The following is a 15,080-nucleotide window of genomic DNA, read 5'->3' as shown; positions in this document are numbered from 1 at the left end:
TTTAAGTTTATAATGGTGTAATAAGCCAAATAGTTACATTGAAATTCAGTTTTTTATGGAGCTGCTTTCTTGAACAAGTTTGTGAGTCTGAGTATTTCATTCTTGCCTTTTATCACTTACGGACTGTGTATGGCACTCTGAAATCTTTGGGTGAAAGGTGCTAGAAGTGTAAAAAATCTGTGGTAAAGATAGTATAATGCTGAATCCCAGCAGAGAGGTATGCTATAGAGATGTGATTCTTGAATGTCTTTATGACTTGTTAATGTGTGCTTGTTTAAGAGTTGCAGGGTTGCATAACGAAAGCAGAACAAAAATATTGAATAACCTTATGTAAGTGTGAAATGGATAAAATGAGCGTGGCCAACTAAAGCTGTGCCTGATTTATCTAAGGTGAACATTTATTTTCATCACTTGTTCTGTTGTTTGTGTTCTTGTTTTTAAATGACACTTTGACACCTTTTGTGTAAGCTATGCATATTAATGTAATTGTATTTACTTGTAGGTGGCTCTAACCAAAAGAGCTGATCCAGCTGAGTTGAAAGCAATATTTTTGAAGGTATGTGTAAAGTAAATATTTTACTCTCTCTGCTTAAATTTTTCATATCTTTTGCTCCTTTATTGCAGCATACAACTCTTGATAGTTTTTTTTCCAACCATTAATCATTCACTGTATTATTACCATGTTAGACTTAAATACCATTATCAGAATTGAACAATGCTCACCAAGAAGTCAGATATATTCCTGAGTGATTATTGTATTGACTCAGAAGAAGTATTGCTATCTTAGAAAAAACCCATATTGTTCAGAGAATGTGGTAGGAGTTTCATTATTGTTCTTACATGTGGTAAAATGTTCATGTAGATACCTTACTGTTAAATGATTTGGTAAACTTTCTTCTTCCATCCTTGCCATCCTTTCTTCCTTAGGATTATCTCTGCTTCTGTTATTTGTAGAACTGTTGGGAAGATCACCATGTGAAGTGCTGGCCATATTTATTATTTAGCTGAAATTCTTTCTTTGTTGGCCTGCTGTGGAAAGACTCACGTACTTGCTTATATACTTGAGAGAAATGTGCTTTAGTGTTTTGCTCAAGAGTGGGAGCTGATTCTCCAATGCTGCTCTATTCTTGTGAGACCCCACCTGCATTGCTGCATCCAGCTCTGGGACTCTCAAGATAAGAAGGATGTGAACCTGTTGGAGCTAGTCCAGAGGAGGGTCACAAAAAAAGATGATCAGAGTGCTGGAGCACCTTTGCTATGAAGACAGACTGAGAATTGAGATTGTTCAGCCTGGAGAAGAGATGGCTCCAGGGAGATTTTACTGCAGCCTTTCAGTACCTCAAGGGAGCCTACAAATAATCTGGAGAGGGACATTTCACAAGTATAGGGACATTTTACAAGAACATGTAGTGGTAGGACAAGGGGGAATGACTTTAAACTGAAAAAGAGTAGGTTTAGGTTAAGGAAGTAAGGAAGAAACTCTTACTGTGAGGTTGGTAAGTCCCCAGAATAGCTTATCCAGAGGAGTTGTGAATGCCCCATCCCTGGAAGTGTTCAAGGCCAGATTGGATGGGGCTTTGAGTAACCTGGTCTAATGGGACATGTATGTGCCTATGGCAGGGAGGTTGGAACTAGGTGATCTTTAAAGTCTTTTCCAACCCAAACTATTCAATGATTTTGTGAAACTGGCTTTCTTTGACCCATTTCCTAAATTTAAATAACTATGTGTAGCCTTCCTAAGATTCATTAGTCCACTATCTGGGTAAGTTTTGTATTCTGGTATAAAAAAAAAAGAGTAGAAAAATTTGTGGTTCTGAAGAATAAGTATGAGGTAGATGGCACAGTGCTATTAGGGAGCTGTTGTATCTAAATTATTTCTGTGGAGGTGTTGAGGGCTTGAGACAGCTCATACCTTTCCAGTTTCTTCCCTCCATCTTTGCTCTCCAGCACCATGCCCCACTCTCAGTATAGTTCTTGGTATTTTTTCCATTGTCCCTTGTGAGCTATTATTAACCATATGTGTAGGTGTCACAATGTATATTGCCTGTATTTATAGTTTTATTATATACTGTCAGTATTTATAGCTCTAAAATGAGATTTTCAGTTGAGAAAGTCAGGATTTAACTTCTTAAGTCCTGGAACTTGTATCTGTCAGGAGAGCAAACAGACCCTTGCAAAAGAAGGGGTTATGTGGTTTACAGAGGAATACTTGAAGAGCAGGAAGGAGCATAGCAGCAGAAAAAGCAGACAGGGAGTAGACCACTGACCTGAGAAGACAGTAGCATTGAGGAAGGAAATAAACACACTAGAGAGAAACCCAGTCCCTTCTGAGCTATGAGGTGATCCTCAGTTGGAGAGTGAGGAAGTTGGTTGGTTGGTTTGCTGAGAATAGTGGATATTAATCTCTTAAATTTCTGAAGATTGTAGTTCCCTCAATCACCTGATTTGGTGGATTGAATGTGTTGGAGTTTAGCACACGAAATGCCACCTCTGACTTCTTTTTCTTCCTTTTGCTTTCCCTTCCACTAAAAAGAAGAGATCCCAGTAAAGAAGTAATGAAATAGGAGCTAAATGTTTTGTTCAGTGTAATGCAGCATTGTCATGCTGCTTACTCCCAAGAAAGAAAAAATGATGAGTAAATGTGTTATGTTGTTCATGGTCTACAGATGAGTGATGCCCAGAGTGTTAATTAAGCTTCTCCAGGCTATTTTAAGTGGTGAAGCCAATACAGTTGCTTGTGCAGATTGTGGAATGTTCACTTACAAAATAATTTGACAACTATTCTTTCCTACTTCAATTAAGAATTTAAAAATGTGATTGCTGTTTAGGGATGGTACCCACAGTGTAGAAATAAATGTGAAATTATCAGTTTAAATGCAGTGCATTGCAGTCAACTTTTAGCATATTTAGTATGTCAAATCCCCAATATGTTTGCAAATCTTACTTTAAATGTGGTTAAACTTGTTATTACTTGACTATATAGAAAGTGTGTAAATAAGTTGCCAAAAAGCCATTAAGTACTATGTATAATATCAAATTCTCTGTGGGTATAATTGTCAAAGTGGGGGAAAATAAAATTGTAAAGAACGAATTTTTAAATGCTGCTCCTCCAAAACAAATAGAATTGATGTTTTTTTTATTTTTGTTATGATAATTTCCAAGAGTACTTCTTCTAAGTCTTCTAACATAATCTCTAAGAGATTAGATTTTAGTCAAAGTGATCAAGCTGACATTTTTCAAGGTCATTTTCTATATGTAGTATAGAGTACGTGATTGGATTTCAAATACACTTGAGTAAATCACAATGACAAGAAACAGGGGGACACTGAAACCTTGTGCTGTTTTCTGTTATTGAGTGCCCTAGCAGGGGGTTAGACTGGATGAAAAAAGAAATGTAGAAGCATAGGCTGTCTTACTTATTTGATTTGTTTCTCAATAGCAGCTGTGTTAAAAGTTTCTGAGGCTGGGATTTTGAAGGATTCTGTCTTTCTGCAAATGATTACATTGAAATCAATTGATCTGTTAGTTCTTATAAAAGTATACAATTCAAAATTCCTTGCAGTGTAGCAGCTAGCAAGCATGTGTTATTGAAACAGGAATCCTTTAGCACTATCCAATATATAGATGCCAAAGCGAGTTATGTTTTGTTAGGCTTGCTCCTCTGAAGCCTTGTTTCTTGAAGATATTGCTGTACCTGAAAATGGTATTTCTATAGCACTAGAAGAAAATAATCTACTTACTGTAACACCTTGGCATCCCTCTGAGAGTTATATGCCTACAGCAGGTATAACAGTATGCTGCAGGCTCCAGTATGAAATGAAAACTGGCAGTTTTTGTCCCTTAGCAAAGCCACAGTAATGTGAAATAAAACATGTGCTTGAAGTACACTACTAAACAGCAATAGACATCTAATTTATTTATTACTTTAGTGTGGATAATACTCTGTGGGGAGATGCTATGATAGTTTATCATCCTACACTGCCTAAAAAAATTTAAAAACAGAAATTAGCAGTTTCTTTCCTGTTCTCAGTGTGTATTTGTTATCCCAAAATAGATCTGTTTCCCTTAAAGCTAGCACATGGTTCTACAAATCTTGCCTGGGATTTCTGTTCCTCTTAATGATTGTCATTATCCTTTTTCTTTTCTTAAAATACATTCTTTAGGGATGATTTCAAATTTGACCTTCTTCAGAAAATGAGGAGTTAAAAAATTGAGGGTAGAGGTGGTAACAAAGGGAATTTTATTTATTTATTTATTTATTTATTTAGATATTATCTTCAAAAATGTTAATATTACTTTTATTTGTAACATATTACTGGAGGCTTCCCCTGGAAGCAAATCTGCTTGGGTCTGTCAATAGCTGTTTTCTGGAGTAGTATGCTAGTCTGTGTGTAAAGCAGGGATACTGTATGGCAGGTGTCAGAATTCTTTTCTTATTTCTGCAGTGTGCTAAACTGTCAAAGTTCGTGTTTTGCTGTTATATTTTTCTGCAAATGCTATTCTTTGGCCTCCTTTCAGCACTTCAGCCAAGGAGAAGTATCTGTAGGCTCTCCTTTCCTAAAGGAGAAAGCTCCATGGCTGGAGGTGATGCAGTAGAGTTCTCCAATACAGCACCCCCAGGTGGACATTCCTGGGGGATCATTTGCTGCCCTGGCATTTCCGGGTGTCACCAGCCCTGCCTTCTCATCCTGAAGTAGAATGGCTAAAGAAGGAGTCATTTCACATAGATAAGATATGCTGTCAGAGTTTCAGTGGGCCTGAGATGCCACATACCTGGTTGCAAATGTACTTGTGCTTCTACTTCAGAAACATATTCGGTGCTAGGGAACATTTCTAGATTACCATGAACAAATTGTTGACATGATAATCCAAAAATCCTATGTCTGCCATTCATTGTCTGGGAAGCTGAGCCTTCAGCTGCTTCAGTACTCTGCTCTTACTCTTTCCTGTTTGGGTCTAGGCTGTAGGTTCACTGGAGCAGAACTGTCATCTGCTGTAACAGAGGCCTCCTTGGGATTGGGGACTATGTGTGGTGGTGATAAATGCCTGGAGAAGGACGTGGGGCACTAAATATTGTATTCACTTAACAGTATGCAAGTGTGGAGAAGAATGGAGAATTCTTCATGTCTCCTAATGACTTTGTCACACGGTACTTGAAGATAATTGGAGATGGTTTGCCTAATGCAAGCACTGTACAACTCCTTGCAGGTGTGGTGGATCAGACAAAAGATGGGTAAGTGTTTTTTTGTGGTTTTGGTTTTGGTTTGGGGGTGGTGGGAATTTGTAGTTGATTGGTTTATTTTTTTCTTTTTCTGTTGTTCATTTAAAAAATACAAATCATTTTTTCAAACAGTGTGATCCTTGAAGGGGAGGTTGTTTTGTTTTCCCCTGCAGATCCATAAAGAAATACAGAATATTTTAAGTGAAGAGAGTAGAAACATTGTTTTCAACTGCACTTACCATTTAGTGGTGCAAACAATTTTCTGTCTACTATGTATTTTTAATTCATGGAACCTTTCATGTTTGTTGGCTGGCTCCCCTAGCTCCTGCTTTTCTTTCCTTCCCTGAGTCTTTCTGTCTCTGTTTACTTTATGTATCTGTCACAAACACATTCAAATAGAAATCCAAAGTAAGTTTAGATGGTGTAGGAAGAGATCCTAGAAAAAAGTGCCCCTGCTTTGTTTTGCCCTGGCACTGTTAAAGGTTTTTGCCGCTATGTTTTTGCTTCAAGAGGGAGGAGGAGCACCTAAGGTATTTAGGGAGCTACTCTGCAATCTTGGGAAGACAGCAGTGAAGTTGGTTGCACATGGTTTGCATTTGAAAGGCTGACTTTGCCAATAGGCAAGATTAGCTACTCTTCCATCTTCCTTCCCCCTACTTTAATGAAATCCTAGCATTTGCTTTTGGTACATGCCCAGGCAAGCTGTCTCTTCACCCATATGAGTTGTTGAACTCTCCCTTTTAAAGTATCTTTAGAGAAACTTGAGAATAATTAGCTGTGGATTTGAAGTGTGCAGTTGTGGCATTTTTAGAGACCAGAAAACTTCAGGCGTGACTCATATCACTGGTTGCCGAGAGTAAAATGTGAGATAAACAAAGCATGACTAGAGAATGCAGTCTTCCTAGGAAAAGATGCAGGCATAACTGAGAAATTTTGCAGTCCTTTCTGTGCTTTCTTTTTGGCTTAGCCACTCTCATGTATTTGGCAGCTGAGCACCTTAAGCCTTGCAGATGAGTTAATGTGATGATTGCTGCCCCAGGAAAAGAATTCTGTAAAAGGTTGTGTTGGTAACATTGATGGCATCAAGAAAGCCATGTCTTCAGACAGTGTTTGACTGAAAACATTAAACATTTCTCAGATTTCTTCCCTTGGTTTGATGCCTGCAAAAACAGCATTTTCCAAATTACATGGCTTCAAATCCGTTTTGTAATAAGAAGATTGAGAACATAATCCATACCTTGTGATTTGGATCTCCCTCACAGAAGCTGGTGTCAGGAAGAACAAAATGTAAAACTGTAGCCTATGTGAACTTGTTGACAAGTTGGGATTTCGAAACTTGGCATGGTCTTGTAAGAGTTTTGTGGTGTAGTATTGAGGCTTCTAATTGCTGCTTTCTGCTGTGGGTAAGGATTGTTTCTGTAATCCACACTGTGCAGCGACAGTTCCTAACGTGTCTTTGGAGAGTCTCTTCTGGTATTCAGGGTGTCTTCCTGTTTAGTTAATATGTGAAAGAATGGAGAAAGTTTGGGAAGTGATTAGCATCCATCTCCCTAACGTGGCATTGCAGCATTTTTTGCCATGTTGCTCAGTTTTTGTACCTGGTTCTCCTGGTGTTTAAAGTAATTCGCAGAGTAATCATCTGAGGCAGGGGTCAGCTGCTTTTTGGTTCCTATCACGAAATCTCCTCAAGACACCAACAGGACTATTGGTCTTCTCCTATTGAACGTTGCCAACTTGGCAGTCCAGAGCTCCCAGTTTTACAGTGAAGCACAAACCAGCTTTTGTTGGTGTTCATTTTTAATAGGCTTGTCAGTGTTTAGGGACTTACACGTGGTTAAGGTCATGAGAGTCTGTTCAGTAATTTAGCATTATTTCTATTATGAAATAGAAGGTATCTTGCAAGAGCAATGACAAGTTAATATTGTTACAGTGTTAGTGACTTAAAGTAGTGCAGTTCTGAAAATACTGCTAGGCTATTTCCAGAAGCATTTATCCACTGTCTTGGATCCCTCTTTTGCTCTGAAGAAGCAGCTGTTGTTCATGACTGTTGAGCATGACCACTTGTCACTAAAAGGGTCTGAGCCTCCACCAGGGCTGTTCCTAGCACTCTTTAGAATGCTTTTTAATTCCTTCTGATTTTGGTGACAAGTAAGGTATACATACCAAGTGTAATCAGTGTGAAATACTTAACTGGGTAAGTACACAGGTGAAAGGCAGACAGCACAAGGACTTCAGACTCATGAGCAGGGCGTATAGATGGGCAAAGAGTTTCTTACCCAAGAGCTGAAGAAGTTCTGAGTGTGAAATGAAATGAACCGTAGCTCTTGCATACAATCTCACAGTGGTTACTGTAGACAAAATCTCATGTAAGTCTAGCCCAGTTCCTGCATGGCCAGAGATTGAGGCTTTGAGGGTCTGCAGGAGCTGCTGTTGTTGTGACAAAGGTACGAGACCTCTTAAGGCATACTCTGTTGTTCAGTGAATATCCGTTGCCATGGGAGCAAGTTTTGCCTCCATCTTAAGCTAGGGCAGAGGTTTATTTGATGCTGGGCTTTTCTGCTGCTCTCTTATGGAGGCATGTTTTTAAGGCTTCCTCTAAGAAAAGGAAATACTTTCCTTGCCAGACAAACCTTTCAAAGTAGTTGACTGGTAGTAAAATAGATTTTAATAAGTGTTGTATTGCGTGGTTGTTGTTTGTATGAAACAGATTGAGGAGCTCTGTTCCTGGCCTTAAGCCTCTCACTCCTAACCCTAGTTTAAAAAGAAAAAAAAAAATTTGGCCTCAGTTGGATCAGAAATTTCCCCAAAATACAGTAGCTTTCTAAAGGCCTATCTGCAATAGGCCAGGCATTTTCCATCCTGCCTACTGTAATATAATTTTTCAGATTTTTGTTGGTACTTTTAAACATTTGCCTAACAAAATAAGTATTTACTGCACATCTCTGTTTGGACTGTAGTAGTAACTAACACTTGAAATACCATATGCTTTATTTTTAGAAACGACAAAGTATTCCAAAATAACACTTGGAAATACCAGCATTTTCCATTATTATTGGTTATAAATTTATCCTCTAATGCACCAATTTACACTATACTTCGTTTACCTAGCTTGCAGTGTAAAATAATAGATGTAGCTTCAATTTGTGTCCCATTATGTTACCATGTTTAAATTGCTGATACAGTAAAAACATCTGCATTGATTTCTGAAGAAAACCTCTTCATCATTGCATTTGTATGTATTGTTACAGCCGGTAATAAAAAAGCAGGTGGGTTTTTTCTTTGGCTACTTGCAGACTTTCTCTGGTGGGAATGTATTGTGCCTATGGGGTATCCAGATGCCATGGGTGTGAACATGGAAGACAGGAGAGGGTAGAAAATAGTGGTTTTGCTGCACCATACTCTGTTATGTTTAGACTGGTGTTCTTGTATGTGGGTGCTTTTAAAATATCAAGGTTTGAACCTTCCTGAATAAACTGCAGTATTGGCACTGGTAATGAGGATGTGAAGGTGAAGGAAGACTTTGACTTACTTGTGTGGAATATCTTCAAAACTGAAATAAAATTTCGTAAACATTTCAGCCTCCTCTCGTTGTGCTGTAAAAATCACTAGGTTTTTCTCTGCTTTTGTAACATCAATGACTACTTGTTTAGGTATATGAAATAACTCCTAAGTAGTATATTGAAGTCCACATTAACATGTGCTGTTTAATGACACCTAATGATATTCACTTAAGGGTTGTGCTAAACCCAAAAAGGTGATGCTAAACCAGAGAGAAAACATGTTACCCAGGCAACTACCCTTGTGCAGTATAGAGAAGTGAGCATATGGCTATGTAGTACACATTTTTTCAGCTTCTTTAAGCATTAAGAATCACACGTGTAATTGACTGAAAAATTACTGCTCAGTTACTGTATTGTATGGTCATAATAGAAGTAAATGAATACGTCGTCCTTAGAATAGATCTGTTGGGAATCACTAGCAGGCTAGTCTACTTAGGGAGCAAAAATACAATAAGAAGAAAATAGCTGGTTTAATTAACATGTAAAAATTGGGTTAATTTGAATTCAGCTGGCACAGCAGATATTAATGTCTCTTCTTTAACAGTCTGGCTAGAACAACACAATTCGTACATTTTTTAATCTTCCTAGTTCTATGAGTAATTGTTTTAAAAATGGATATAAGGTTATTTTAAGCATTTATCTGTGATTTATTAGGGGGGTTATTGCTTCCAAGTGCTGAAAAAAAATGCTTCTACTAGTAAAAAAACTTGTAATAGTGTTAATACATGGAGTTTTAATCAAACCCAGGCCTAGTCACATAGCATATGTTCTTAACATGGTGCTGGAATTCTGCTGGGATAGGTGCTGTATTTCTTTTCTGGGCTGTAATCACTGTATTGTGAACTGTTGGTAAGGACACGTGCAGGTTGTTCCACACAAAAAACAGCTTTACCAAGATGATGTTGGCAGAGATTTTACATTTATAATTCCAAACGATCCTATTCTAGAGTCTTGTCACCTGCTGTCCTTTTTGTTTTTCCTGTGTGCATGTATTATAATCTTTGGAACAGAACTCAGTGCTTTGGATCTGTTTACTGTTCTGTCAGGTATGTAGCCAATAATAATAAATAATAATAGCTTTTTATAGCCAGTAAGTCACATTGTAACAGTAAATATGCATAAATACAAAACTGAGTAGGTTGCGGTAGATTGATTCAAAGTTGAAGGTAATATTACTTCTGAAAAAATTTCTTTTGGCTCAGAAGGGATGGAAGTTTTCTGCCTTTGAAAGACTGAGTATCTTTGTAGTCTGTGTCTAATGATGGGGAGTACTGAGAGCTCCAAGGCATTTAAAGGCCTGATGGATTGCTCGTGTGCTAACGTGTGCATATGTAACAAGGCACAGACTTCTTTGCCAGTAGAGCTTAAGGCATTCCTATATGTTTGCTGACATCATTAATTTTGAGTTTAATCTTAAAAATACCTGAGGAGTTTTCTTTTTATTTACTTCTTGCACTATGTTATAATTTATGGTGGCAAGCTCCCAGAGTTAATTATTTGTTAGACCATTTCATACTCTGCATTTCTTTTACTTTTATTTATTGCAGGTATATTGAGGGAGGTAGTGTAGAACAGCTTTTAGGCCTTCTCTGTGCTGTGCTTTTTAAAAAAAAAATTGTCCTCTTTTATTAATCTTCTCATGTTTTTATGTTCCTCATGGAACTTGGCTTGTTACCCTGTGAATGTTTGGCTGCTGATGTGCAGCAAGCACACTTCAAGTGTTGATCTAGGAAAGCCAGTGGATGTAATCTTTTAAGACTTCAGCAAAGCTTATGATACTGTCTCTCATAGTGTCCTTCTGGACAAAATGTCCAGCACACAGCTGAATTGCTCAGTTCCCTGATGGGTGAGTGACTGGCTTGCAGGTCAGGCACAAAGGGTTACAGTGAATGGGGTGACATCAGGCTGGCAGCCTGTCACTAAGGGGGTTCTGCAGGCTCATCCTTGGCCCTGTGCTCTTCAACATCTTCATGAGTCACCTTGGTGCAGGACTCATAAGGATACTAAGTAAGTTTGCCAACTGCTGACATCCTCAAGGGCAGAGAGGCCCTGCAGACACCTCAACAAACTAGGGAGATGGGCAATCACCAACTGAATGAAGTGTAACAAGGGGAAGTGCCAGATTTTGCACCTGGGATGGGGCAACCCTGGATATACAGACAGACTGGGGAATGAGAGCCTGGAGAGCAGTACCACAGAAAGGGACCTGGGAGTCCTGGTTGACAGGAGGTTAAATATGAGTCAGCAGTGCCCTGGCAGCCAGGAGGGCCACCTTGTCCTGGGGACATCAGGCACAGCATCACCAGCCAGGCAAGGGAGGGGATTGTCCTGCTCTGCTCTGAGCTGGGGCTGCCTCACCTTGAATCATGTGTGCAGCTTTGGGTGCCATAATATAAAAAAGACATTAAGCTGTTACACAGTGCCCAAAGGAGGGCAGCAAAGATGGTGAAGGGCCTTGTGAGGAAGCCATAAGAGCAGTGGCTGAGGTCACTTGGTCTGTTCAGTCTGGAGGAGACTGAAAGGAGACCTCATTGTGGTTTCAACTTCCTCACAAGGGAAGAGGAGGGGCAAGTACTAAACCCTTCACTCTCGTGACCAGTGTCAGAATTCAAGCAAACAGGATGAGGCTGAGTTCAGGGAGGTTTAGGTTAGATATTAAGAAAAGGTTTTTCACTCAGAGTGTAGTTGGGTACTGGAACAGGCTTCCCAGAGAAGTGGTCACAACACCAAGCCTGTCAGAGTTCAGGAAGGACAATCCTCTCAGGTACATGATGTGACTTTTGGAGATGGTCCTGTGCAGGGCCAGGAGTTGGACTCCATGATCCTGATGGGCCCCTTCCAACTCAGCATATTCTCTGAATTCCCATAAAACAGGTGACTGGAAATTGCTGTATAGTCATGGGTCATCGTAACTTGATGGAAAAAACATCTTTTCCAACTTATTCAAACTGTTAATTCTTCACTATTATTGCATACTGAGTAGAAGTTTTCATTGAACTGACTGCAGTGTCACTTTGGACCAAAGTCCTAAGAATATAGTTAGTTTCCATTAAAAATCCCCTGGGTTTGTGTATGTTTCTTGACATTGGATACACTGAATTTTGTGCTTTTCAGAAATAATCCTTGTTCCCCAGCTGCTGCCACATGAACCCATTAAAGCTATGTGCCTGCTACACTGACATAAAGCAGCCTTAGAGACAGCAATCTTAACTATCCCAGACTGCTAGCAGGCCCTGCCACCAAATATTTGAAGATGATTTTAAACTCTACAGCCTAGACATTAAAGACTCAGGAAAAAGAAGAATAGTTGGCCTTTGCCTCTTTAAGAACAGCAGTTTGATATCCATTTGAACTCTTGGGTGTGATGCAGAGAAATTAGAATGTTCAAGGTCTTTGCTGTTATCAGACCTACTGCTGGAAACAATGCCATGTTGTCTAATTATGTACTTCTGCTTATGAACTAACTTCTGGAAGGACAACCCTGCTTTTATCTATGCCCCACTACTGTGCTAGCACATTAGGAACCAGGCTGTAATGATGAATTTGAATAAACTGCTCTTGGGCTGAGGAAGAACATGCAGACTACCGATTGAAATTTGTGACTCAACATGCAGGACTGGAGGGCTGTGATGGATGACTAATAAGTTGCTAGCAAACAGATAGCACATTCTGATCGGTTCCTTCTGAAGTGAGTGGCAGCATGTAGGTCTTGAATGGATTTGCTTTCCAAAAGTGCTAAGTACTGAGTCTTGAGGGAGGTTACTCATGTCTTTATTGGCTCTGTCTTGCCAGTGGAGGGAGGTAGGCTCCCCCAGAGGGCAGTTCAGTTAGACATTAAAGCTGACGTGAGTAGCCATGCTGAGTGTTTTGCTTATTTTATGTTCTGTTGTGACTTGCTGAGAGGAATAATGCCTTGTTCAACAGACATTTCCGTTTAGTGATATAAAGGCTTCCTGACAGCATTGGGGAGAGGGCATTTTAGGATAAATTTTAATCCCTATTGAATACATTTTGAACATATTTTGGTTACAGTCATTTCTTTTGTATAATCAATATTATATTGTATTTCAGTTTTTTGCGAGCAAGTCGGTTTCATAGCTATTGTTTTTTCCTTCATCCCTTAGGTTGATATCCTTTCAAGAGTTTGTGGCATTTGAATCAGTCCTGTGTGCTCCAGATGCATTGTTCATAGTAGCCTTTCAGCTGTTTGACAAGACTGGCAAAGGAGAAGTTACTTTTGGTAAGACATTCTTAAATGTGCATTCTTGATGTAAAAATCTGTACCTATGCCAAAGTGTTTCACCTCCTGTTACTGTAGAAGACAGTGATTGGTAGTGGAACTACACTAATGCCAAGCAACTTCATGCCTGCACTTTTTAAATAATTTATGTGTGCACAGTATGAAGCCAAGGTCATCATCAGTGTTTTCTCTGGAGGACCAGTCACTTCTCTTTTTCTCTTCCCCAATATACTTGTACAGGTCCAGACCAGCAGTGATAGGTAACCATAGGAAATGATTGTAAAACTGCAAGGAAGTTGCCGGAAGACCTGAATGAATATTGGGTTTGAAATCATTACCCTGAAATATTTTTTGTTTAAATTGGCTATGTTTCAAGCTAGCTGACTTCTAAGGATTAAAACTGTTTTCTGTGAGATTTTATTGTAATTAATTCATTATTATATGCCCTCTGCCATTCCCTCCCCCTGTAAAATTCAGCTGTGCATTGGAAGTGTGATGTTTGCACTGATAATGAGATACACTCAGGCCAGTTTAAAACTTGATTAAGAGGACTGCTTCTTTGTAGATATCCCAGAGATAGCTTTTGATATCTGCAGGACTATCTCCCACCTGCCTAATGATAAGGGACATTCAGTCTGAAAGAAGGATTCGGAATTTAGCAGTTTGGACTAATTTCTGATATTGAGCTTGTACTTGAAAAAGTATGGGGAATTTTTTTCTGAGTACCTACACTGTCTAAAATTGCTGTTTCTAATCTGCTACATTTGGACATGGTCATTCCTATATATCAAGTTTTATTGTTTGGTTGTTAAACAGTTCTAAGTAAATGGGAAATTTTGATGCTATTGACTCTCTTGTCTTTCCGAAATATATGGTTCACACATCCATTGCGTTTTACTAGTACTTTTCACACATGTTTTATGCTCAGTTAAAAAAGCCTTTCTCTTTCCATTTGAACTAACAAGATTCTGTAACCATTGCTTGAAACATCATTGTATTCTTTCTACCATCTCAAAAAAATCTGTATTTGAAGTTGTGGCTGGTGAGAAAACTTGCTGTCTCTTCTTGTGTCCCTTTTGTTTTTTATTATTTTGGTAGTGTGTTGAGGGTGTGAAAGATGTGCTTTTTGTTTGCACTGTTTCAGAAGTTACTACAAATGCTAAAGGATTTTCAGAAAAAAAAATCTGCAGATCATAACCTTGATGAAGGAAGTATTTTGTGCCTAACATTTTTGTGTATGTATATGGACAGAGAAGCAGTGAGAGGTGCCATGCTTTTAAAACAGGAGGGAATGCATATTTTACTAGGATTTTGTTCCAGTGAAGGCAGACCAGAGCTCTGGAATGCCTGTGATGTGCAGTTTCTTGTCTGCATCAGAGCCCCTGGTTGCTTGGAGCACTCATTAATAATCTAGGAAGAACTGTATTTGTTTGATCTGAATGCTGAATCAGTCCGACTTTTTAACTCTTGGCATTCTTGTTCCTACTTTTCCTGCTGTCAGATGTTTCCCTTGGGGTTTGACACAGTGAGTCAAAGGATTTGTTTGGCATTTGAAGTCCATTGAAGTCCTTCTAGTGATGAAAGAAAATCCCATGCCAGACTGTATTTAAGGTATTTGAAAGAGGAGACATGCCAACATTGGCAGAACCTCAGATAGCTTTTGTTTAGTTCCTTCATCTCCCCTTTTGAAACTGTAGATGTAACTTCTGTGTAGTACCTTGTGGCTACCACCCCAGTAAATGCCTGGACTGGGGAGGATGGAAGAGCTGTCTCAGTGTTGTGCATTCTCAGCAGAAATGGTTGACCTTTATGCAAGGCTAGTTCCTTATTTTATATCACGAGGAGAGAAAAGGAAGCCATTTTCCTGCTATTATGAAAAAAAAACCCAATATTTTGGTAAATACATTATTAAAATACTGTCCTGTAACTTTGCCACTCAGTTCCTCAGTCATGCGTCTTTGAGGCCAATTATGAGATCTTTTTCCATTCACCTGAATGAGAGTAGTATCAAGTCCTTATCAAGGTTAGGAGACTTAAATAGGGGTTTTGTATACTGTGG

At 39.0% G+C, this 15,080-nt stretch overlaps 1 protein-coding gene across 5 annotated transcripts in view; it reads left to right on the top strand.

Annotated features, from left to right (window-relative positions):
• SLC25A13 (solute carrier family 25 member 13) overlaps positions 1–15,080 on the top strand; it is a 99,281-nt gene that overhangs the window by 23,256 nt on the left and 60,945 nt on the right. For 4 of the 5 annotated variants that reach the window (XM_071429038.1, XM_071429039.1, XM_071429037.1 and 1 more), the window contains 3 exons: positions 503–556; positions 5,091–5,233; positions 12,906–13,021. In XM_071429038.1, the coding sequence (XP_071285139.1) occupies positions 503–556; positions 5,091–5,233; positions 12,906–13,021 (313 nt within the window). Of the gene's footprint in view, positions 1–279; positions 391–502; positions 557–5,090; positions 5,234–12,905; positions 13,022–15,080 lie in introns of all 5 variants that reach the window. The other variant, XM_071429040.1, reaches the window with a different exon arrangement.

This window comes from Agelaius tricolor, unplaced genomic scaffold, assembly GCF_023055355.1.
Source record: "Agelaius tricolor isolate 1412-34295 unplaced genomic scaffold, bAgeTri1.0.p SCAF_6, whole genome shotgun sequence".
In the NCBI taxonomy this organism is placed as follows: domain Eukaryota; kingdom Metazoa; phylum Chordata; class Aves; order Passeriformes; family Icteridae; genus Agelaius; species Agelaius tricolor.
This window is presented reverse-complemented; position numbering and strand designations above follow the sequence as displayed.